At 41.6% G+C, this 26,845-nt stretch overlaps 1 protein-coding gene across 1 annotated transcript in view; it reads right to left on the bottom strand.

The window, feature by feature from the left end:
- Nucleotides 1-1,885: 1,885 nt before the first annotated feature.
- Nucleotides 1,886-26,845, bottom strand: part of LOC134332806 (protein FAM222A) — a 65,665-nt gene continuing 40,705 nt past the window's right edge. Inside the window, exon 3 of the mRNA XM_063014618.1 lies at nt 1,886-3,153. Coding sequence (XP_062870688.1) covers nt 1,886-3,153 — 1,268 coding nt within the window. The remainder of the gene's footprint in view (nt 3,154-26,845) is intronic.

Raw genomic sequence — 26,845 nt, forward strand, 5'->3', positions numbered from 1 at the left:
ATTAGTAAACACGCTAAACTTGACAGGATTTTTGAGAGGATTTATTTTTAGATTTATTTTTTGAGAGGACATATTTTTAAGGTTCCTAAACATGAGGTAACCTTACAATTTTTGGCATTAAAAAAAAAATTATATTCATAACTGTTTGTACGCTTTAAAGCTAATGCTAGCAATAAAGAATAGTATATAAAACGTGTGAAAATGTGCTAGCACTAGCCAGCTAGCAAACATGACCTAGCCTGACAGGATTTTTTAAAGGAATTGTGAGGCATGTTTTAAAATGCGAATCATTTTTACTGCTAACACTAGTTAGCTAGCAAATATGAGCTGACAACTTAAGTTTAGAGAGGATTTGTTAGCTATGTTAGTATGTTTAAAATCCTGTATTTTTAACACTAGCCAAACATCCTACACAAGCTTATCTCACATTATTTCTGAGGCGATTTCAGCAATGTTATTAGTAGTTATAACACTAGTCAGTGACTGGATTTTATGTTGATCCTTACTGCTACAAATTAGCAATCTAGCTAAACTTGACAAGATTAAGCCATATATTTCAAGTTTATAATCTTTATATTTTAGTCAGCTAGCTTAGACAAGCTAACATAACTGGATTTCTAAGAATATTTTAGCCATGTTTTTAAATGTTTATTATATTTTCTGCTCATACAGTGGGAGCAGCTTTTGAGCCTGAGTGAAGTCTCAGATCTCTAAAACTGGTCCACCTTAAATTGTGGTTTTAGGTTCATTACAAGTAACAACATAATTCTGACTGGTAAAAACTTGACATGATTTCTGAGAGGATTTACGACATTTATTTATTTATTTATTTTTGCATTTTCTCCCCTTTTTCTCCACCTTTAGTGCGTCCAACTGTCCAATTTGCATCGTGCTTCCTCTCTGTTTATGCCGAACCCTGCCCTGACCAAGGAGATCGAAGCTAACCCACATCCCCTCCGACATATGAGCAGCAAGCCGGATGCATTTTTGCCACCCACATATTGATGAGTATTGTGCCACCTAGCACTGCATGCGGAGAGACACACCCTAAGGGCACTCTTTCCTCATCTCTGTGCAGGCGCCTCTAATCAGCCGGCAGAGGTCGTAATCGCATTCTGACTGAGAGAGACCCACATCCAGCTCACATCCCCCCCCCCCCAACAGAACAACCGGCCAATCGTTGCTCATACAGTCACTCATCCTCGAGCCGGCAAGGCAGAGCTGGATTCGATACGACGTACTCAAAATCCAGCTCTGGTTGCAGCATGTGTTTACCGCTGCGCCACCTGAGCGGCTTTACGACATATTTTTAAGGTTCCTGAACATGAGCTAACCTGACATTTTTAAAAATATATATATTCATAACTGTTTGTACGATATAAAGCTAATGCTAGCACTAAGATAATTTACACTTTTGATTGTCAAGGTTTTTTTATGTTAACGATCTTGTATGTTTTGAACTTTACATATGGTCTCAGAGTTAGGCTTATATGTACCACTCAAAGGCCTGCCCACCAGTTTGCAGTCCACAGACAGACCCTTCTTCAATGTCCTGCAGCTATGGGGCAGTTAATGACTTTTTCATGTATTTGGCAGCTAATCTGAGAAGTTTTGTTCAGATTATTCGAGTAAGAAGTAATCATGTGATACCACAAAATCCCTGTTTCTGCGAACAGTATTAGAGCATATCTCAGTATTTCCTAAAATCAGTCTAGTTCACATGGAACTGCAACTCCTTTTGCAAGGATTCAGGATCATTGTTACCCTTGACAAAGACCCACCAGACATTTTATCACTAACATACATCCACTAAATAGTATGTCTTATAGCAAATCTATACCTTGTCACTCAATCCCACTATCTAAATCAGATCACTGGTTGCTCCCTATCTGAACACAGGCAACTGGATGTGCGTGGGCTGAATGATTTCATATCCACGACCCAGCATACGCTCCTTGATGCAAGGTGGGTGAATCTCGCTGATCAGGCACTCCAGAGACTGTAGGCTGCTGCTAAGCAGTGATGCCTGGCACAGACAGCGGCCAGGCAGCCCACAGCACAGGCCCAGGTCCGGGTACTGCTGCGGCACACAGTGGGTTTGGCGCTGAGGGCGTGCATGGCTGTGACCAAGCCCCATCGAGCCAGGCGGCAGCTCCTGCGGATTGTAACAGTCACTGTTGGGGGTGGTAAGCGTGCTATTCCAGGGAGGCATGAAGAACTGGCCAGTTGAAAACTCTCCATGTGTGGGAGCGCAGTTCAAAGGTGACGAACCTACCCGGTCCAGCGTGCCACCTGCTATGCATGTGCTAAGTGCATGGGACCTGTAGGGGATCTGAGTGGTAGTCGGGGGCAAGCACACTTCTGGAGACCTGCTAATGGTGCCTCTGCTGCTTCCACTGGTACTGTACCTGTGTAGTGGAACCTGCTGATAGTGCTGCTTCTGTTGTTGTTGATGTCTTTGCTGCTTGGATTGCCAGATCGCATATTCCATAGTGTCAACGTAGCCCGCGGTCTTGGCCATGTCCATGCTGAAGCTAGAATCTAAGCAGGCTGTGGCTGCTTGGTGGGATGGGCTGGAATGTTCGTCCCCGGATGCCCGAATACCCTGAGCATTGGCTGTTCTGGCCATGTGTCTCACCATGCCTAGGGATGTGTGGTCAGCATGAGGAGCCAAAGCTAAGCTTTGCCCACTTGAGAGTGATGTAGCAGAAGCAGGCACCCCTATATTGGGTGGTACTGGTACATTGTGCACCTCTGGAGGCTTACAGAGCTCCATATTGTACGGTCTGTGCCTGTGCCTGTGGGCCAAGCCGCTGCTGCTGGGCGGTGCATAAGGTGCCACCGCCATTTGGATGGGCGACAGTTTAGTCCTCTTGCCTTCTGAGCTTTTTACTATGCCTTTGGTCACAGTGGGAGCTCTGACGATGGTCAACAAGCCCTGGTAACCTCCGGTATAGGGCTGAGAATAGTGACTGTAGCGTTGGCCTGTCGTGTCCAACCCGTTTACAGTCCGTCCAATCTGTTTGTGCTGAGGAACCCTGATGTTGGAGGGGAAGATCTTGATGGAAAGTGGACTGTCTGCCGTCTTTTGTGCATAGGCATCCAGATCAGCAGCTGAGGGGTACCGTGGGGACTCCATTGCGCTTAGATCACCTACAAGCAGATAGAAAATTTGTAAGATGAGAAATTGAATTGAGTAAGTACTGAAAGTAAATGTACCGAAATTCTACGCCTGTTTTTACATATGCTAGCATACTTAGTGGTCATTTGAAAAATGGGCAAAGAAAATTAGTTTACAATGCCCTCCTATTAGCTCCTATTGCCTAGTTGATGATCCATAAACTCGCACAAGCAATATGAACGAAAACAAATATGCCCAATTTGGGTTTTGCTGTCTGACAAAGCAGATTGTGCTGCGCTTCAGCAATAAACACAGAAAAGTGATGAATACCAGATGAGTAAAAATGATCAAGGAGCAGTCACAGGAAAGAAAAATTGTCCAATAAAAATGGAGATACTGGAGCGTCTGCTAGGACCCATTTTTACCCCCACACTCACTTCCTCTGCCTCATTTCCTCTTGTGGATGTTCATCCTTAGACATCTGCATCTTTCTAAAAACTCATTTGGAAGAGGGAGACACCCCGGGCAATGTTTGATCAGTGCATTATAAAATTAATTTGATCTTTCTTCAGGACTAAATTGGATTACCTTGGGAAATCAAGAAAGAGATGACGGGAAGGGGGGGGGGGAGCTAATTTTGTTTCACTGGCTTGAGTGGAATTCATTTCATGGCATTTGGCTACGCAGCCCACTTAAATACTAGCACAAGTAAGTGCTCGAGACCTAAAGAAGAAAAACTGCTAGACTCAATCAACTTGAGATATAAAGAAGTATAACAATTCATCGAGATATATGAGACCGAGATATGACTCTTGAGATGAAACAGAGGCAGATAAACACTCATAGCAGATTATGATCCAGGCTCCACCATGCAGCCACAGTTGTGCCCCTGACCAAGATCCTTAACCCCCTCGGCTCCAGGGCATTCTGATCCCAGATATGACAAATAAAGACATTCCATCTGCTCTACATTATAAAAGATTATAATCATAGGTTATATGCTTTTCTGACTTCCATAGGCAATTGTAAATATGAAAAGGCTCACATTAGGAATTTCATTGAGCAATAACGATCTGGAACCTCCACAGAGAAAGAAGAATACATTACAAGGCCATACAGCAATTTCTGCAATGGTCCTGGTCTAATAATTGAACGTCTCCCGGGAAGACATACATTCAATGGCATACGGTAAAGCTAAAAGGACAAAGTGGGATTGGATTTAAAACCCATTATTCAGGCAATTTCATAGCTATTTAGACTAGCTCATCTATAGAAAGGCAGAAAAAACTGCTTTATCCCGAGCTATGAATTCACCGGCACAAATAATAGCCCCATCTCAGCGTGACACCTTTATGGAATTTCTGACATGAAAAAGCAAAAAAGCTGAAATGAAACTAAATCACTTAGCAGTCAAAACCTCCCAAACAAAACAACTTTTTTTGCGCGATTATTCGTCAGTGAGTCTACTTGTACCTGTTCAGGATTGATTTAGGAGTTTCATTCATTTCTAAGCCCACAATGTGTTGTGAAAATGATTCAATCTACCAGATTTCTCATAAAAGAAATAAATTGGATGTTTAAAATAGAGAAGCTAACAGTTCTGGCTATCCATCTCACTGCGCTGCACATTGCCCGCAGTCACACAGTGCTCACCTTGGCCCTTCTTACCAATAAAACACCAGAATTAGACAACTAAGCAAGAATTTATAGCTTAGGAATCAGCACAAAAGCAGGAGTGGTAACGATTCATGAGCTGAACTTTAAATGAATGCTTAAGATATCAGCAAGAATGACTCTGCACTACTGCTTTGATCTGGCCTCAGGTTGGACAGCTGTCTGGGAAACATCTTCAACTGTACATATGTTGATGTCTTCAAAGGCTTTTGCACCTGGTAAATTAAAGGATCAGTAAAGAGTTCAGGCTCTTTCCCACCCCTGTGATATTCCTTTAACACTTCATTTAAAATATCTCCAGTTCTCCAGCAGAACAATCCCCTGGAAGCTGAAAAAGAAATTACAGACAGCGAGAAATGGGGATTTCAATCTTCCAGAGACTGTAAGTTAATTCTCTGATGATGCCATAAATAACCATGGCCAGATGTCCTATAGCAACACTTGTCAATCTCAGACATCTCAATTAAAGTCCTTGTAATGCACATTGACCTTGCTCATGCCATTCAGTAAGCTAGCTACAGTTTAAAGAGATGATGGCTGGCTTTAAATAGCTAAAAAAAAATGATACATTGGGTCTGTTCGAAAACCTAGTGAGCCTGCCTTGCTGTCTTACTGCCTACATAGGCTGCTGCCTAAGTAGAGAGGGTTCTAAATCATTGACTTATAGGGCATGTTATTCGAACGCGCTATTTAGACAGCGATTCCATCAGTTTTCGCTAACTAAGCTAACACAGTCAGCCTCATGCCATTCAAACCAATGGGATGAAGTGGCACAACGTGCTGGCATGTCAACTAACATCTCCCTTCGTGTACCAAAAATGGTTAAATTCGCTGACAAGGCCGAATTGGCAAATAAATGACACTTGTGCAAGTTTATACAAATTAAAAATCTATAATAATTTATTTACGTTTAAAAATAACTCTGCACCGTCCGCCATATTTTTTTTTCCTGTGAGAAAAGTTGTTCCGCACTGAATGCTGGGATTGCCTGCACCGCTAAGGCAGCATCGGATGCTCACTCGTTCTTGAGTCAAAATACAGTTGAAATTTTAAGATACCTTACTAGTGAGCATATTAAGGCATCTAGGATTTCGAACAGCCTACTTCTCGGGAGCGTGCGTAGGATGATGTAAAATGCTGTCTATGTAGAGAGCCCACTAGGTTTTTGAACACACCCATTGTTCCAGATTGGTAGCTGCTGACATACAATGATATAATAAGACTCAGCTAGTCAGTGCCAATTCGCAAAAACTGAACTGGAAAAAAATGGGTAAAACACTTGGACCCCAACACAGTGGCAACCTAGCAGTGGTGGGGTTTGAACCAGCAACCTTCTGATTACTACTCCATTACCTTAACCACTAGGCTACACCTGCCCTTCTTGGAGTTTTTGATTTTGAGTACTGTATTTGCTACGACTGCTTGTCGCATAAACACACACACAATCAGTGTGCATAAGCTAGTTCGCAATTTTAGATACACAGTGGAACCTTGGTTCTCAAACGTGTCCTATATTAACCAATTGTGTTCTCAACCATATTTTTTGTGAATAATAAAAGTCTCGGCTCTCGTCTGGTTTCGATTGGCCAGTTTGTCTGTGTCTGTCGATCAATGCACACTTCCACTAAAATTTGCTATGTAAATGTGCTCGTTAAGACATCATGGGACCAAAAAAAGGAATAGCAGCAAATCTAGAAGAAAAGTTGTAAGAATGAAAAATGAACAAAATACAAAAGTGGCGATGCGATTGTGATATTGCTGTGCAGTTCAGAATGGCAACATTTACAATCAGCACCGTACTAAAAAATAAAGGGATTATCAAAGAAGCTGATGTTGCAAAAGGTGTGAAAGTGCTCATAAAACAAAGATAACAGACAACTGAAGAAGTCGAGAGATTGTTAATGATTTGGATAAAGAAAAAACAGCTCGTAAATCACTTTCCTTATCACCTAACACACCTAACAGCCATTTAAAGGTAAAGGTAATTTTCATTTTGTAGCCTAGTGGGTAGAGCTTTGGGCTATCAATCAGAAGATTGTCAGTTCAAATATAGGCTCTGCTATGCAGCCACTGTTGGACCCTTGAGCAAGGCTTTTAACCCTGTCTGCTTCAGGGGTTCTGACCCCAGCTTCCAAACAAGCTGGGATATGTGGAAAAACAATTTTGTTGTACTGTACTTGTGTATGTGTATATATGGCAGATAAAGGCTTTCTTCTCTAAACTGATGAATAAAGCAATAAATGGAATTCATCCAATTTAAATTGATTCCTCTGGGAAAAATTTATTCAGTTCTCAAACCAAATTTGTTTTCAACCAACCTTCTGGAACGGATTAAGATGGAGAACCAAAGTTGTACTGGATTGAGTCTGTAAGACAGTACCAAAGCTATATACTTCAGTATCTTACTTTTGCTAATGGGGGGAATGGAAAATGTGTGGGTTTATTATTTTAATCTAGCTGACAGTTGTTTTATTATTATTATTATTAGGGATGTAACGATACACTCTACCCACTATTCACGATACTGGGTACACAATACTGGGTTCACAATACAAAAAAATAAAGGGATTATTAAAGAAGCTGATGTTGCAAAAGGTGTGAAAGTGCTTATGAAACAAAGATAACAGACAACTGAAGAAGTCGAGAGATTGTTAATGATTTGGATAAAGAAAAAACAGCTCGTAAATCCCTTTCCTTATCACCTAACACACCTGGTAGTCTAGTGGGTAGAGCTTTGGGCTATCAATCGGAAGATTGTCAGTTCAAATCCAGGCTCTGCTATGCAGCCACTGTTGGACCCTTGAGCAAGGCACTTAACCCTGTCTGCTCTAGGGGCTCCGACCCCAGCGTCCAAACAAGCTGGGATAAAAACAATGGAAAAACTATTTTGTTGTACTGCACTTGTTCATATGTATATATGACAAATAAAGGCTTTCCTCTCCAAACTGATAAATAAAATAATAAAATGCTTTATAATTTTGGGGGTCTGGATTGGATTAATTCTATTTACATTGATTTCTCTGGGAAAAATAGATTTTTTCCAGATTGGTTTTTAACCAATGTTCTGGAACAGATTAAGCTGGAGAACCGAGGTTCTACTGGATTGAATCTGTAAGACTGTGTACCAAAGCTATTTACTTTAGTACCTCACTTTTGCTAATAGGGGGAATGGAAAATGTGTGGGTTTATTTTTTAAATCTAGCTTACAGTTATTTTATTATTATTATTATTATTATTATTATTATTATTATTATTATTATTAGGGATGTAACGATACACTCTACCCACGATGCGATGCGAGTCACGATACTGGGTTTACGATACTGGGTTCATGATACAATTTTTTCCTGTTTTTTAAACAAAATAAAATTGAAGACAAATTATGACAAAGTTTCCTTTTATTATTTCTCTTTAAAAAAATAAAATTGCCGCTCAGGTGGCGCAGCGGTAAAAACACATGCTGTTCACCAGAGCTGAGATCTCAAATACATCGTATTGAATCTCGGCTCTGCCTGCCGGCTGAGGCTGAGCGGCCACATGAACAACGATTGTTTAGATAGGGGAGGGATTAAGCCGGATGGGGACTCTCTCTTAGACTATTGAGAGATGGAAAAGGAGTGCGGTAGAGGGTGTGGCTCTCCGTACACAGCGCTGTACTGCACTGCACTCGTCAAGTGTAGGTGATAAGATGTTTGATTGCTGTGCACGTGTCGGAGGGGGCGTGGAGCAGCCTCGTCCTCCCCAATCAGGAGCAGGGACCAGCATTAGTGAGAGGATGATTGACGGGCAGAAATTGGATGCGCTAAAGTGGGAGAAAAAGGGGAAAAAAATAAATAAAAAAATAAAATAAAGTACTGTATTTGTGCTTATCTTTTATTTATCTAAATAATGAATGTTCTTTTATTTATGAGGTAGGTACAAACTATGTAAAACAATGCTGCACATTTCTCTTTTTGTGTAAAAAAAAAAAAATACTGAAATTAAAATGTAAAACAAATCGCACATTAAATAAATAAATAATACAAATAAAGAAAGTATCCTCACATAAACAAATTTGGCTGGAAAATTTCGAACCTGGCAACCCTGTAGTGACATCAACCAGGCGAGGTGAATAGTGCCAGTGCCCTCTGCTGTTTAAAGTGAATATTGATTCATTATACATGTAAACCGATTTGAATCGTTACACATGTGAATCGATTTTTAACTGCCTTGTGGTGCATCGTTACATCACAATTAATTATTATTATTATTACTATTATTAGACTTGCTGTTAACTATGCAACTGCATATTTACAGATAAATATAAAATGATTCATATTCCATGGTTTGTATACGATTACTGGGTCTGCTCAGTGGCTCAACTAGTATAGTGGATGAACCACAACAACTAATCAATTAATCAAATAAATTGATAATTGACAGTCAATTTTTTAACCAATAGTTAGTTAAAGCCCTAAAATGAAGGTCCAGTTTTGGAAGTGGTTAGATCGTAGCCATAGAGCGTGACAGAGGGAGACAATTAGCATCCTGACCCTAAGCACTTAATCGCATAGAACAGACCAACTGCTAACCTCTTTGAGTGCAGTGCTGTCAAGGTCTACTCCAAGACTACGTCCGAATTTAGCATCCCATCTGCTCGAAACCACTCAAGCAGACACATTTCTAAATCCGAACTGTTATTTGCCATGCCTGCCTTACCCAGGGGCATCTCAGAGTGCTTACCAATTTACACTCTCTAAGTCTTTTAAGTGGCTTTCCTCCCTCTCTTACTTTAGGACTGCCTGAGGTGGGACACATGGGATTCAAACACGAGTGCTCGAACGCATGCAAGGCCATTACCTGCAGCTCCCAGCGCTGCTGCGGAAAAAACCCCAGAAATCAAACACATGCTGCTCAAACGCTCAGCCTGGGGAGGCAAGGTCAACCCTTCGATCAAACAAAGCTCTCAAAAGTGACTTTTATTACATTAGGTCGGCCCTGAAGGGATGAAGGGAGGGAAGAGCACCTCTGAAATCTCAATTAACGCTCAGCTAATTAACTCCATGCACCATGTGATACAGGACAAACTCTAAACTAGGACAATGACGAGAACAGATATGAGGAATGTTTAGAGGATTGGAAGCGCAAGAAAATGCAGGAATGTGAGCGTTCAGGCACCGAAACGCTAACAAACACGGTGGGAAAATGTGGTTAAGCGGTTTTGCTTCCATTTCCTCTGAACACACACAAAGCTTTCAGCTTCAGTAAGCTGCCTAATCTTTGTTCCAATGCTTACACTTAAAGTAGCTGGCCTGGATCAGAGGCAAAACCTTATTGTTTTCTGGCTGTTTGAGTTAATCAGTGAACAGCTGAGGCTAAAAAAGAGATTGCTGCCTTCCTACATTTCCACCCCGCTTTGTTTTTACAACACAGGCCTTACAATAAAAGACAGTTGCTTTGGTTTGTAATCAGGCTGGTGGTTTGTTGCAAATGTTCTGTTAAAGCTATCAGCCTGAACTACTGAGGTAAAAAAACAAAAACAAACGATTACTAAAGAGTTATGCAAATGGGGACACCATGTGCTTGTGGTAATCGTGAATATCCTGAATAATGCAATGGCTAGAAACCCTGGCTTTAGAGGCCATTTAAGCCTGAGAATCAATCTGCATTAGCTAGTTAGCCAGATTAAATGTAGTGAGTCTGTCAGACTGTACTGCAGATATTTACTTTGAGTACTTCCAAAAAGTAACATTTTAGGATGACATGACACTTTATATTGAGGCTGAGATAAACAACAAAATATAAAATGACTCAAATTCCGTGTGTACATAAGATTACTGGGACTGCTTGGTGATGTAGATGCTTCAAAGCAAGATGGGACCTGAGGATTTTTACCACCCTCCCAATCATTTATTTATTTATTTATTTATTAGGATTTTAAGGTCATGTTTTACACTTTGGTTACATTCATGACAGAAACAGTAGTTACTGCTTACACAAGATTAATCAGTTCACAAGTTTAATGTCAAACACAGTCGTGGACAATTTTGTATCTCCAATTCACCTCTCATTTGCATGTCTTTGGAGTGTGGGAGGAAACTGGAGTTCACATAGGAAACCCACGCAGACATGGGGAGAACATGCAAACTCCACACAGAAAGGACCCAGACCACCCCACCTAGGGATCCAACCCAGGACCTTCTTGCTGTGAGGCAACAGTGCTACCCACTGAGCCACCGTGCCGCCCCACTTTCCCAATAAACATGCAAAATGTGATGATGTGAGTATGAGTGTAGCTGAACAGTAGAAGGTTGTTGTTTCAAGGCCCACCGCTGCCAGGTAGCTGCTCCTGTTGGGCCCTTTAACAACCCTTAATTGGCAGTTGTAGCCTAGTAGTTAAGGTACTAGATTAGTAATTGAAAGGTTGTTGTTTCAAGCCCCATCACTGCCAGGTAGCTGCTGCTGTTGGGCCCTTGAGCAAGGACCTTAGCCCTCAATTGCTTCGACAATATACTATCACAGTACTGTAAGTAGCTTTGGATAAAAAGCATCTGCTATTGCCAAAAATGTCAGTTGCTTTTTCAAGCCCCACCACTGCCAGGTAGCTGCTCCTGTTGGGCCCTTAAACAACCCTTAATTGGCAGTGGTAGCCTAGTGGTTAAGGTACTGGACTAGTAATCAAAAGGTCGCTGGTTTATGCCCCACCACTGCCAGGTTGCCAGGTTAAGCAAGGCCCTTAGCCCTCAATTGCTTAGACAATATACTGTCACAGTACTGTAAGTTGCTTTGGATAAAAAGCATCTGCTAAATGCCAAAAATGTCACTGTGTTGGCAGTGGTAGCCTAGTGGTTAAGGTACTGGACTAGTAATCAAAAGGTCGCTGGTTTATGCCCCACCACTGCCAGGTTGCCACGGTTGGCCCCTTAAGCAAGGCCCTTTGCCCTCAATTGCTTATACGATATAGTGTCACAGTACTGTAAGTTGCTTTGGATAGTAGGCTTTTGCTAAATGCCAAAAATGTAAATGTTTGGACTGGATCCTTGGATAATGGTGTTAAATGCCAAATGTTCACTTATGTTAACTTCTGTTTTCCCACCGCTTTATACTATTAAGGGTTTCCATGGGTACAATTCTTAGGGTGAAAGGTAGGAAACACCCCAGCCAGGAAGCCTGTCCTACAGGGCAAACACACTCCCACACATTCACACACACAATTACATCTAGGACAATTTTAGCAGCTCCAATTGGGTTGTGGGAGGAAACCAGAGCACTGGGAGAACATGCAAAGTTCCACCTGGGAATCAAACCCAGGACCTTCTTGCGGTGAGGCGACAGTGCTACCCACCAAGCCAATGTGTCGCCTATGCCTAAGCCAATGCTAAATGTTGTAAATGTAAAATGAGGAAGGTGAATGTAACAAGATGATTCAATTCAATTCCTGTCAATAGTAATTTCTAAAACACATTTCTACGTATGTTCATAGAGCTGGAAAAAAAACACAGCAATGCTCATTTGGGGAAGGTTCAGCGGGTGTGTTTTTGCAGCTGAAAGGCAGTAAAGTACAAGAGGTCACAGCCAAACAGAAGTTCTGTTAAATTTTGCTCTCTCAGTGCATTTGTTGAGCGATTCAACCGGTCCATTAGCACCAGAAAAGCTCAGTTGAGTGGTTAAAAAGCTCCAGTTAAATCAGGTGAGTAGGAGGCAGTTATGCTCTTCAGCACAATTACATCACTTAAAACACAGCAGCCCAAAATGCTGCATGTCGATTTGAAGTGAGCCCTGGATAGAAAGGGTGTCTTTTAAAACGAACACCTCTATCAACACTATGCTTTTACTATGCCAAACAGTTACAGAGTCCGCAGGGCCGTGAACGACTCCCCCAGGAGAGTCATGCCCTTCTTAAATGCTCCCAAACTGGCATCAAATAAATGCTGCAAGCTCCATAGTTATTCATAAAAACAAACGTTAATATTAACACAAATGTAAAAGCAGGAATCCATGTGTGAAGGTGGAATAGGACAGTCACAGGGTGCTGGGATGTAAACACACACCCTTCATACACTTCATACAATTTTTACTTAATTTCTGGTGTACAGATTTAAAACATGGACAATATACAGTGTGTATATACTGTATATACACTCCTTGTTTCTACACTCACTGTCCATTTTATCAGCTCCACTTACCATTTGGAAGCACTTTGTGGTTCTACAATTACTGACTGTAGTCCATCTGTTTCTCTGCATGCTTTGTTAGCCCCCTTCCATGCTGTTCTTCAATGGTCTGGACTCTCCCAGGACCACCACAGAGTCGGTATTATTTGGGTGGTGGATCATTCCCAGCACTACAGTGAGTGTGTTAGAGTATGTTGTGCTGGTATGAGTGGATCAGACACAGCAGCGCTGCTGGAGTTTTTAAATACCGTGTCCACTCACTGTCCACTTTATTAGACACTCCTACCTAGTTGGTTCACCTTGTAGATGTAAAGTCAGAGACGATCGCTCAACTATTGCTGCTGTTTGCTGCTGTTTGAGTTGGTCATCTTCTAGACCTTCATCAGTGGTCACATGACGCTGCCCACAGGGCACTGTTGGCTGGATATATTTTTGGTTGGTGAACTATTCTTAGTCCAGCAGTGACAGTGAGGTGTTTAAAAACTCCAGCAGTGCTGCTGTGTCTTATCCACTCATACCAGCACAACACACACTAACACACCACCACCATGTCAGTGTCACTGCAGTGCTATCCACCACCCAAATAATACCTGCTCTGTGGGGGTCCTGACCATTGAAGAACAGCATGAAAGAGGGCTAACAAAGCATGCAGAGAAACAGATGGACTACAGTCAGTAATTGTAGAACTACAAAGTGCTTCTATATGGTAAGTGGAGCTGATAAAATGGACAGTGAGTGTAGAAACAAGGAGGTGGTTTTAATGTTATGGCTGTTGGAATTCTTAGATAGCTTAAAATGCTGCCTACTAAGGTGCCTTTTTGGATGCAATAAACTGACTGAATAATGAGGGAGCATCCAATGCTATCTTAGCGGTAAAGGCAATGCCAGCATTCAGTGCAGCACAACTTTTCTCGCCAAAGATTTCAAATATGGCGGACGAATGTGGAACAACAAATGAAGTTTTTTTAAATTTATTTAAATTCTCATGAATTTTTCATTTGTATAAAAGTGTACAAGTGTGATTTATTTACAATTTTGGGTTTGTCAATGACAACGTAACTGCTTTCGGTACACAGAGCGAGATGTTAGCTGGCATGTTAGCGAGTTGTGTCGCCTCAGCCCATTGGTTAGAATGGCCTGAGGCTAACTGTGTTAGCTTAGTAAGCAAAAACTGCGATGACGTAATCGTCATAATCGCTGTCTAAGTAGTGCGACTAAATAATCTGCCTTATTAGTTTGATGTCTTATTAAAATCCTCTCTACTTAGGCAGCTGTCTCGGTAGGCAGTAGGCAGCAAGGCAGCTCCCTAGGGTTTCGGACAGACCCATGGAGTTCCATAAGGACATACTTTGACAAATTTGGTGTAAAGGAACTCCAGTGGCCTGGACAGAGCCCTGACCTCAATACTAATAAACACATCTGGGATAAATTGGGAAGTAAAGTGCAAACTAGGCCTTCTCATGTAACATCTGATCTAGAATCTATGAATGCTCTTTAGACTGCCTGGGCACACATTTCTTCAGATATCTGAAAAGCTTATGGTCTGATGTCTTTGTCTTATGTTCTGCGGTCTTTGTTTTACCACCTCTTTATCCTATTTAGGGGTAATGGGTACATTTCACTGGGTGAAAGGTAGGAAACACTTCCGACAGGTCACCAGTCCACCACAAAGCGCACACACACACACACACACAACAACAACAAATTTGCATACAGCAGATTGGATGAATAATTCATTGGTGAAGAAAGCTCTACAGTGTCATTTAATTTCGCGATATGGCCAGTGGTCAATTGTTAGTGATTGATTGAGTGACTACAGCTGGCAAATGCTCTTTGTGGGTGGGTGTGATTATTTAACAGTGCTTCGAGTCAGGCGGATAGCACTTTACACATTTATCTCAGCACTCGTTTCACTCGTCTCTGGATTCTTTTAACGGCTGACTGTGTGAAGTGTTCTATATAAGTGTGATTTAACCACAATCTGGACTAACATGTCTGATTTAGGTCACAGACAGATTGCTTCAAGATTTTTTAAGATCTTTAGTAACATCTGGGGTCTTGCTGTTACTAAGCTGTTGTAAAACTTTTAGCAGGTCATTCCTTGATAGATTCACCACTGTTCCAAGTCATTTTAGTTTGGAGATAATGGCTCTCACTGTGGTTTTGAGGTGTCTTGAACTTTTACAAATAGCTTTCTAACTTTTTTCAGATTCAGCTTAATGTCTTTTTTTTTGCATTTTCCCCCAATTTTCTTCCCAATCTAGTCGTATCCAATTACCCGATTGCATTACACTTCATCTCTACTGATGCTGACCTCCACTCTGACCGAGGAGAGCCATGACTAACACAGCCCCCTCCGACTGCATCTGTTCACCTGTACAGGGAGAGTTCATGTGTGGATCAGCTTTGTGTATGGAGAGACACACCATGGACACCCTTGAACAACAAGCCAATCGTCGTTCGTGTAGGTGCCCAGCCTGCCGGTAGCAGAGCTGAGATTCAAACCAACAATTTCGAGATCGACTCAACTCTGGTGTGCTAGTGTGATTTACCGCTGCGCCACCTGAGCACCCCAGCGTATTGTCTTTAATCACTTCAAAGTTTTGGTTGGTTGTCACATATACACGGAGAAGTTAACACCAAGCCAAATCTTTGTGGACACCCCTGTAATGATTGAATTCAAGTGTTTCAGCTATGTTTATTTTAAACAGGAGTATCAAGGCAATTATATAAAACAAATGCTTCCTATCTGTTTAGTTTAGAAAAGGCTTTTCTCTTCCAGGATGATAAGCAGGGTCCAAGACATGACAAGTTTGGTAAGGAGGAAATCCAAAAGAGTGAAGGCTGCATATAGCAGAATCTGTGCATATAGCAGAACACTTGGAATAGGAGGGCCAGCTAGCACATAGGTAGCTGTCAGTATTAATTTAACTATATGACACACCATATAACCAAAACCACAATATAAGCACACTCGCTTGCTTCTCGCTACTCATGCATCAAGAAATAACATTGCAATAAACTACAAAACAGATACAAACTGTTTTTACAAATATTTATGACAGACTATAGGAATCCTACTTTTAATAATCCATTTTGTGTTTGTGCTCAACAGAATTGTATTCTTTTATCTAAAAAAACAAAATCCAAAGCAGAAGACATGCTAAGTCAAGCAATCAGCAGAGATTTGCCAAATCTTCAGTACAATTTTGTCACATTTCAAGCCAGTGTCATTTTGATTTGTCTCCAGGGACAGCCATGTTGGAAGCTCTGTTCCGTCTAGGGAAAGCTGCACTTTAAAAGAAGTGACAGGATGTACCGAGGGACAAAGCAATCATCGCATGATTGCCTAATCATCTGATTCTTTTGGATGACTGACCATCTTGTTCAATCTTCCAAAAAAGGTGAGCAGAAGCTGGTAAATTGTACCCAAACTGAAGCTTTTTACTGTCTTGCTTTTTCATAGGAGACAATAATGTCATGCATTTTAAAGTAAAATGACAAAGAGGTGCGCTATGGAAAGAGTCCAACGACTCTGATGAGGCATCCATGCAGACCCCAGAGATTGTGGAGTGTGGAGGAAATGGGTGACAGGAGAGTGGTGGTGGAGGGGGGAATGTCTGAACCTGACAGACACCCATCATTTTGACTTATCTACATACTGGGGAAATGACCGAAGAGATGATTTAGATATACGTGGGTGACAAATTAAAGGAAAAAGTGCTAAATCATCAGGCACCTGTTCTATGTTTCCAGAAGGGTGAACCTGTTCCCTCAAATGGAAGGGTCACAGCTGATCTGTACTGATTGATCACCTGATCTATATCATTTGTATCCAGTTAACAGTGGTTTCATTCCAAGTAGACAGTGCCACCCAACTACAGGGCACAAAGGGGTCAGTGAACGTCCTGATGTAGATGAAAATGCTGTACGTCTTTTGCTATGGCCTTCAGGGTTACCAGATATTAACCCAGTTAAACATCTATGGGAGATGAACTGGGGAAAATGGGGTTCTATCCTATCACTGCAGTTTCATAGACTGTTCTTCACTTAAACTGTCCTTTTAATTTGCCCACTTCTTTTTAACCAGCCAGCGGTGGATTCTTACAACAAGGCTTTGCGACCTGACACTAGGGGTGTTTTCGAAAACCTAGGGAGCTGCCTTGCTGTCTTACTGTCTACATAGGCAGCTGACTTAGTAGAAAGGATTCTAATAAGTCAGTGACTTATAAGTCAGGTTATTCGAACGCACTACTTAGACAGCGATTCCATCGGGTTTCGCATTTCGCGTTTAGCATCTTGCCATTAAAACCAATAAACTGAGGTAGCACAGCACGCTAACGTCAATATAACATCTTCCTTCATGTACCGATAACGGTTACATTTCCTGACAAGCCCGAACTTGCAAATAAAAACACTCGGTACAAGTTTATACAAGTTAAAAATCAGTAATATTTTATTTACGTTTGAAAAGAACTCCATTTGTTTCTCCGCCCCATCAGCCATGTTTATTTTTCTGTGAGAGAAGAATTCTGGGATTGCCTTGATCACTAAGGCAGCGTCGGATGCTCACTCGTTCTTGAGCCAAAATAACATTGAAATATTAAGATACCTCAGAAGTGAGGATTTTAAGGCATCTAGGATTTCGAACAGCCTCATTCTCGGGAGCACGCACAGGATGATGTAAAATGCTGTCTATGTAGAGAGCTCCCTAGCTTTTCGAACACACCCTAGGTGTTACTGTGACAAGGAAGCTATATCCCATCTTGCCTATATCCTATCTCCCATCCCTCAGACACACACAAGAGTGACTTGATTCTATTGAGCTACTGACCAGGTTGGTGGCATTATAAGACTTGAATTTGAGACTTTAGAGAGCTGGTGCAGTAGATTGCTACACCCTTTAAACGTCCCACACCAGCAAACGTCTGTAACATTTTTAATGTAAAACAGTATCACATGGAGGTCCAATGCTGGGAGTCACACTGAAAAACCTAAAACAATAATAGTTAATAATTAAAAATAATTTAGCTTGATCTGGTTAAATGATTTTATTATTTTAAATATTTTAATATAAGAAATTCTTTAGTGAAAGTTGCTGGCAATAACATTTCAATGGGTCAGATCCCCAAAGCCCCAAAATTTTATGTATGCCAGCTTTAAATAAAACACCAAATGTATTTAAACTAGGGCTGGCTCGATACCGCTTTTTTTTTTTGTCCAATACCGATACCAATACTGCAAATTGAGTATCTGCCGATCCCAATCCGATACCGTCATTTCTCCTCTCAAACAACTAAGCAGTAATAATACATGTCTCAATGCACCATGGTTAAACTAGCTATCTAAATAACAATGCTCAGACTGTGAAACAAATAATCTAAAGGAATAAATACAGAACCTACATCATCACACTTACACAAAACTGCTGTTTTTATTTTAACTTTTACACACAGAACATTTAGCAGTATTTTTGGTTTCACTTACGTTCGAGCTGTTGTTCACGTGACACATCTCGCTTTATGGCGTGTCGTCCAAAGTGTCTACAATTGAAAGATGTGAATGTCAATCAAACGCGATGGACCAATTAGAATTGACGCAGAGTTGAGATTTTCCTTTAAAGTTCTGTCATGTTTTTAGATTATTAAAAAACCCTGCTGGATTTTGAAGAGGACATCTGTGTCTAAACAGGAAATAGTGTGGTTTGTTTTCTTTCATAACACTAATGGATTAATCGTTGAGGATGTGAGAGATCTCCAAGCCGGGACAAGATAGATTTTCTTTATCTCGGGTGAGCGATTTATCATTTATAAGGCGTTTTTTATTGTGTTTAAACAGTGTATTTAGATGTGGCAGTAGTAGATGATTTTTTTTAATGCTAAAAGTTTGGGCCAATATCGGAACGATACCGATACAGAGTATCGGATCGGTGCCAGCCCTAATTTTAACATTATTTGCTTTATTAAATCTACTCAAAAAAGCAGCATTTTTTTTTCTTTTGCAATAACTGCCATTAAAATTAGGCATCAACACAACCTTAATAACTGTGGCAGATCTAAAGGCAAACCCTGAATTCAGTCTGGCAGATGTGATGCCAACAGTCACAACAAGTTGCCAGGAATGTGGCTGACTGATAAATCCTCCAGGGCTAAACACGGTCGGTGAGTTGCTGAGGCAGACATATGCAGTGTATATTCCTCACAGGCCAACCGTGGGCTCTGTTCCAGAATAACAAACATGGCACATGCCTCTGGGCATCTGCAGCTCCAACACTTCATCAGTATTTCATTCCATCCATTAACCCCCTTTTCTAATGGGAAACGGGGGAGGATAATAGTGCTTTGTACCTCAGTCATGGATTGACCGTTGGGTAAATATCATCTAAACCCCAATATGGCTAAGCCTAGACATGTTAGGCATGCTGAGGATTGAAGTGAGGGCTGAGTTGCATGGGCTCTGGCTGTCAGCGTACATCAGGCTCTGAGTGCTACTGAAGCCTGGACTCAATGAGAGGCTGAAAGAAGGAAGGCGAGTAAAAGAGAATACAGGGGAGTGAGAAAGAGAGATAAAAAGCTTTTTTTGGATAAGGTCCTTGCTTGGCACCTTTTACACAAGCAGGTTTCACACTGCACTTTACATACCATGTGACCAAAAAACCCTACACAACATAGATAGTTGGGCCATGTAAAACTCTATTGAATTCAAAATAGACAACAAAAAACACCTATCAGAGGATGAACTAGGCATTCATAAATCATGATCAGCCATAACATTAAAACCACCTCCTTGTTTCTACACTCACTGTCCAGCTCCACTTACCATATAGAAGCACTTTGTAGTTCTACAATTATTGACTGTTTCTCTGCATGTTTTTTTTAGCCTGCTTTCACCCTGTTCTTCAATGGACAGGACCCTCACAGAACCACCACAGAGCAGGTATTATTTGGGTGGTGGATGATTTTCAGCACTGCAGTAACACTGACATGGTGGTGGTGTGTTAGTGTGTGTTGTGCTGGTATGAGTGGATAAGACACAGCAGTGCTGCTGGAGTTTTTAAATACCGTGTCCACTCACTGTCCACTCTTTTAGACACTCCTACCTAGTTGGTCCACCTTGTAGATGTAAAGTCAGAGACGATCTCTCATCTATTGCTGCTGTTTGAGTTGATCATCTTCTAGACCTTCATCAGTGGTCACAGGGCACTGCCCACAGGGCGCTGTTGGATAGATATTTTTGGTTGGTGGACTATTCTCAGTCCAGCAGTGACAGTGAGGTGTTTAAAAACTCCATCAGCGTTGCAGTGTCTGATCCACTCATACCAGCACAACACACACTAACACACCACCACCATGTCAGTGTCACTGCAGTGCCGAGAATGATCCACCACCCAAGTAATACCTACTCTGTAGTTGTCCTGGGAGAGTCCTGACCACTGAAGAACAGCATGAAACGGGGCTAACAAAGCATGCAGAGAAACAGATGAACTACAGTCAGTAATTGTAGAACTACAAAGTGCTCCTATATGGTAAATGGAGCTGATAAAATGGACAGTGAGTGTAGAAACAAGGAGGTGGTTTTAATGGTATGGCTGATCAGTGTATGTAGCTATGTATTAATATATGCTTGACCAAGAGGATAATATTTTAGGTATCCATGTAGCCAAACAGTTCAATTTTGATTCATCACTTCACAGAACTGTGTCCCAGAGCTCTGCAGGTCTATCTAAACTCTTTCTGGCATTCTCCAGTCCAGCTTTCTTGTGCCTTCTGGACAAGAGTAGTGCAGGTCATGGAGTATGGAAACCCTTGGTTGTTAAGTGATCTTCTTATGGTTGCCACTGACACACTGGTCACAGCTGTTATCAGGTCATCCTGTAAATCTTTTGCAGTAACACTGGGGTTTTTCTTCACTGTCCTGATGAAATTAGAAAGCTTTCTCCCACAGCCAAAACAAGACTCGCAATGGTGTCTCTAGGAATGCTCAAGGAAATCTATTAAATCTTATTATTTTTTAGATACATTAAATACAATCCATTGCTCAGCTTGGTTGCAACACACCTGGAACACTTGAATCTCTGGGTTGTGTTTATGTAACACATCAAAACTGAAGCAAATAGATGTTTGATTGGTTATTATGTTCCCAATGGTTTAGTCATAATGTAACCCAACTTAAGGTCATACAGACTAGCAGCAGGTTCAGCAATATTATGTTACATTAAATACATTACATTTCTTTGCTCATTTGTTATAGTCTAGCAGTTAAGGTATTGGACTAGTAATCAAAAGATTGCTGGTTCAAGGCCCACCACTGCCAGGTTGCCACTGTTGGGCCCTTGAGCAAGGCTCTTAACCCTCAATTGCTTGGACTGTATACTGTCACAGTACTATAAGTCGCTTTGGATAAAAGCGTCTGCTAAATGCTAAGAATGTAAATGATAAAAATGTAATTTTAAGCAGAAATGTTTAGAATGATAAATTCTTATTTCCTTGGACGGTTGAATATTTTCGATAGCTACTATACATAGCACATAGGATGAAGCTTGGAATGCATCCAGAAAATTAATTGTGCCGGGTTAACAATGCCCTCCACACATAACCCAGGATGTAAGCTGGCTTGACTAAATATTACCAGATTTCATGTAGAGCATAAGCAGTTTGTAAAAATCTGAATGCGGTGTAGAATTGGAACTCTTGTACAGGGGTTAAAGAGAGTAGTGGTGCATTGGAGGTGCATTAAAGGTGTGCGGTCACTCATTAAAAAAGACGCAGTAAAGTGCACCAATGCAGTGGAACACATCCGAGAGAACTGAATCAAACAGTAAGCCTATTTCTGAAACAGGCAGATTATCTTTTTTGCATTTTACTCCTTTTTCTCAAAATTTTAGTGTAGCCAATCTGCTGATGGGGACCCCAATGGTGTCCAAGGAGGGTGTGTATTGACTGACACACACCCCCTTTGATATGTGTGCGAAGTCCTACCAATCCCATTTGGATTTGTGAGTGAGGTCGGCTTCATGTACAAAGAGCCACACCCCGATTTCTGCGCTCCTCCACTTCTGTACAGGCACCCTGGGCAGACAAGGTCCTTACACAGCGTTGATAAACCCACCCCTTAGTTCTGTCTTTTCCCACATAGCAGACTGGAGGCCAATTTTGTCTGCTGCAGGCATTAGCCAATAATGCCTGCTAGAGGGCGCCCAGCCGACCGATAGCAGAGCCAGGATTCGAACCCAGGAGCTCATAATCTCAGTGCTGGTGTATTAGTAGATTGTTATTATTATTATTATTATTATTATGAAAGTTTTGACTTTTGCACGTATTACTCCATCCTTGCAGGTTTCAGAAAAAGTATGTGGCGCTTCTTTAATGCTGTTCATAGCAAACTTTTGCAACATGATGCCCCAGATTTAAAAATGTGTTACACATCACAAATTTTCATACCCGTGAAACTGTGAGTAAATACCCAGATAACCATGCAGTACAGAGAGAGCTAGAAAATAAGCGAAAGAGAAAAGAGAGAGTCCAAGAGCAAGAGAGAAAAAGAGAGAGTGAGCAGAAGATGCCCGAGGCTCCGCCTGTAGCAAACCAGGGCCCTTCTGTTCCAGCATTTAGCAGACAAGCGCTCCACTGATTCCAAATTAATATTTAATAACATGGCAGACAATAAGGTTTTTTTTACCCCAGCTGGATTGAAGGACTCGAGGGGCATTAGGATCTGCTCACACAGCAAGAAAATCAAAGGTTTATGCAGAGTACACGTGATGCATTAGAGACAATACCGATACAGTATTTACTGATAAAAGGCTCGCTCCTAGCCTGCAGTCCTTTTTATATTCACTGCTTATCATCCAGTTCTGCTTAGCCCAAACCTTTCATTATAGAAGCTGCTTACGTTCGGGCCTGATCGAGCTGAACTGACTGGGTTTATCTAGTCCCCAATCAAACTAAATTAAGCTCATAATCCTCCAGAGAGATGCAGGAGATCAATTAAGCGAATGCGAGTAATAATCAATGTTCTCCGGTTCCACGACTTAACAGGACGCCAAAATGCACTCTTGTTAATTGTAAGCGTAATGTGTGCTGACACTAATGATAATAACTCTGAAAGCCATGTTTGGAACTGCACTTTGAATTGCATTTATAAACTAGGACAGTGTAGATTAGAGATGGCAGAGTTAACAATGTACTACAGTATAGTAATAACATAAATTTTGCATGCGCTTGCATGATGCACCAGTAAAATACGCTATACGCTATATCCTATAACCGCTGAGACTGAATCACTAGTGGTGCTATCGGCTGGTCGAGCGTCTACGTACGAGCATGGCTGGTTATGTCTGAATAGCCGAGACCCCGCGATAGATTGGTGCTATTCATTTATTTATTAGGATTTTAATGTCATGCTGTACACTCTTTGGTTACATTTATGACAGGACAGGTAGCTACTGGTAATACAAGATTTACCAGATTAAGTCTTTAATTGGATCACCACTGCTCTATCCTGGTCAGTGTTACAGTGAGTCCAGTTTCCCAAGTTTGACATTAAAGATCTATCCATCCATCCATCCATCCATCTATCTATAATGTCAAACACAGTCATGGACACTTTAGTATCTCCAATTAACCTGAATGCATTTCTTTGGACTGTGGGAGGAAACCAGAGCTCCCAGAGGAAACCCACACAGACACGGGGAGAACATGCAAACTCCACACAGAAAGGACCTGGACCGCTTCACCTTGCCACCGTGCCGCCTCCTGTGTGTGTTACTGCATTACACACAGTGATTTCTGAAAAAATGGACTCACTGGGACCCTGACCAGGATAGAGCGGTTGTAAAACATGAAAAATGATGATGATGATGATAAACTGTTTAAAAGAATGACCTTTTTTGTCATTTGCTGCATCCCAACTCACATAATATCCACTAATTCTTAAAGAGAGACCTTATGAGTCTATGAGTACTCAATTGCTCAAAAACGAATAATTCTTTCATCCTGGTCAGGGTCATTGTGAGTCCTGTGCCATCCAGAAACACATAAAGAAAGAAACACACCCTGGACTGGGTGCCAATTCTTTCATTTACTTAAACACTAAGTAATTAAGAGTAGCATATCTATCTTTTACACAGACTGTGTGTGGTGTTGGGGTGGGCTGTACTTGTCATGGCGCTCTCAGCCCCGGGTAAAATAAGAAGGGTTGCATCAAGAATGCAAACCAGAGTGATCCACTTAGGTCAGGTTTTAAAAACTAAATAAACTTGTACACAACTCACCCTTGAGAGGCTTTACATTACATCTTGTAAACCACAGTGAGACCAGATTGCAATGATTTTTATTAAATATATTTTGGTTTGTGTTTTGTTTTGATGCATTGTTTGTGTAGCCTGGGTCATGGCAAAAATCATAGACAAAATGTGAGTCGATTAGGTGAGCCCTAAAAATTATTGGGGAGGTGATAGGAGAAAAATCCTATCCCGTTTTGGGAGGGGGTTGTTTGGCAGGACATTTGGGATGAATTGGAAAATGGGTTGCAAGCCAGACCTTCCCATCCAAAAACAGTGCCTGAAATGGGTTTTAAATGGCCACAAATTGCCACAGACACACTCCAAAATCAAATTAGAGGTTGATATGCAAGATGGGGTCAAATCCCTATTATTGCTAATGGTTTTGTACATACATACAGCCATAACATTAAAACCACCTCCTTGTTTCTACACTCACTGTCCATTTTATCAACTCCACTTACCATATAGAAGCACTTTGTACTGTAGTTCTACAATTACTGACTGTAGTCCATCTGTTTTTCTGCATGCTTTGTTAGCCCCCTTTCATGCTGTTCTTCAATGGTCAGGACCCTCTCAGGACCACTGTAGAGCAGGTATTATTTGGGTGGTGGATCATTCTCAGCACTGCAGTGACACTGACATGGTGGTGGTGTGTTAGTGTGTGTTGTGCTGGTATGAGTGGAAAAGACACAGCAGCGCTGATGGAGTTTTTAAACACCTCACTGTTACTGCTGGACTGAGAATAGTCCACCAACCAAAAACATCCAGCCAACAGCGCCCCATGGGCAGCGTCCTGTGACCACTGATGAAGGTCTAGAGGATGACCAACTCAAACAGCAGCAATAGATGAGCGATTGTCTCTGACTTTACATCTACAAGGTGAACCAACTAGGTAGGAGTGTCTAAAAGAGTGGACAGTGAGTGGACATGGTATTTAAAAACTCCAGCAGCACTGCTGTGTCTTTCCACTCATACCAGCACAACACACACTAACACACCACCACCATGTCAGTGTCACTGCAGGGCTGAGAATGATCCACCACCTAAATAATACCTGCACTGTGGTGGTCCTGTGGTGGTCCTGACTATTGAAGAACAGGGTGAAAGCAGGTTAAAAAGTATGTAGAGAAACAGATGGACTACAGTCAGTAATTGTAGAACTTTAAAGTGCTTCTATATGGTAAGTGGAGCTGATAAAATGGACAGTGAGTGTAGAAACAAGGAGGTGATTTTAATGTTATGGCTGATATATACATTTAAATAAAGGAGTATAAGTGTTGTTTGTGTTGCACAATGTTACTGAGATTCTCCATGGTGGAGAAATTAGATAGTCGTGAAAGTCCACCCGAGTTGCCCTTAGTGACGGCGTGAAACTCTCAATTACAGAAAGGTCAGAAAGGATTCTATAACATTTGGAAACACGTCCGTCTCCGCCTCTACCTCCTTTAAAGCCCTTCCCTCCATACACAACCCAGCATGAAGCGAATCCCCACAGCCCCCCTGTTTATACAGTCTGATCAGCGCAAAGCCGATCTGCAATGCAGACCCGGCAGATCTAATCACGTTTCCCTCCTCAAGCACACTTTTAGACTTTGTCACTTCAAAGTGACCGGTGCTGCTCCTCCGACGGCTCTCCTCTTGGGAACGGACCCACCGTCTGTGATGACAGGCGCCCTTGTGGCTGGGAAGGCACGACAGCCTGTGTAGCACTGATCAATGCCCTCATGAATTAAATTAAAGACCGGCTGATCGCTGTCACCGATAAGAAATCCGAAGTGATCTGCACCGACGATAAACTAGGAACTCTGGGAATTGAGAGATGAAGGTGAACTCGGCTCTCTCTTATCTAACCTTCCACTTCAGCCTGCTATTCTTCACCGTAGCTGGAGAGGCCTAATTAAGGCAAATTAATTCTGGCAAATAGGCTAATTCATTAAGCCGCGTTTTGCATCAGAGAGTCCTCGTTTTTTTTTTAAAAGCCCGGCATACAAGCACGAAGCGTCGCTTAATTCAGTGAGCCGCAAATCCAGCTCGCGTATGAGCGTAGCTGGGTTATTTATATAGGTTACTCTAAGTGGTCTTTTCAGAGAGGGCTACTACAAAGTGGCAGAATGAAAACGTACCCACAGCTCTCAGTTCTAATGGACGATAATCCATTGTCTGGATAGACGAGCCATCTTCCACTCAAAAAGCTTAAACCATAAAAATCAAAGGTTAGGTTACCTTAGAAAATTGAATTTAGTGCTGGATTTTTTTTGGTATCTGTGTGCCTCGCTCCCGCAAGCCTTTTTTTTCCTCCCCCTCTATATTTCTTTCTCCACCTCGTTCATAAAAGCGTCCCCTGCTACAAAGACATTCACGTCCAGGCCAGGTCTGGAGAGGCTGTTCCATCGCCTCTGGAAAAACAGCTAAGCTCCATTTCAAATCAGGTGTTATTGCAGCCAGAAGGGCTTCTGGTCGTCTAGATGTAGGAGTGACAGACTGAGCTTTCACCTTCTAACATCAGACACCTTGGGCTAATTGCACGAACGTATAGAGAACAAAGTCTCACAGCGAGACACAATTTCCTGTCTGATGGGGGGGTATACCATAAAATTGTAAAATGTTACGCTA

The sequence above is a fragment of the Trichomycterus rosablanca genome, chromosome 18 (genome assembly GCF_030014385.1).
Source record: "Trichomycterus rosablanca isolate fTriRos1 chromosome 18, fTriRos1.hap1, whole genome shotgun sequence".
Taxonomy (NCBI): domain Eukaryota; kingdom Metazoa; phylum Chordata; class Actinopteri; order Siluriformes; family Trichomycteridae; genus Trichomycterus; species Trichomycterus rosablanca.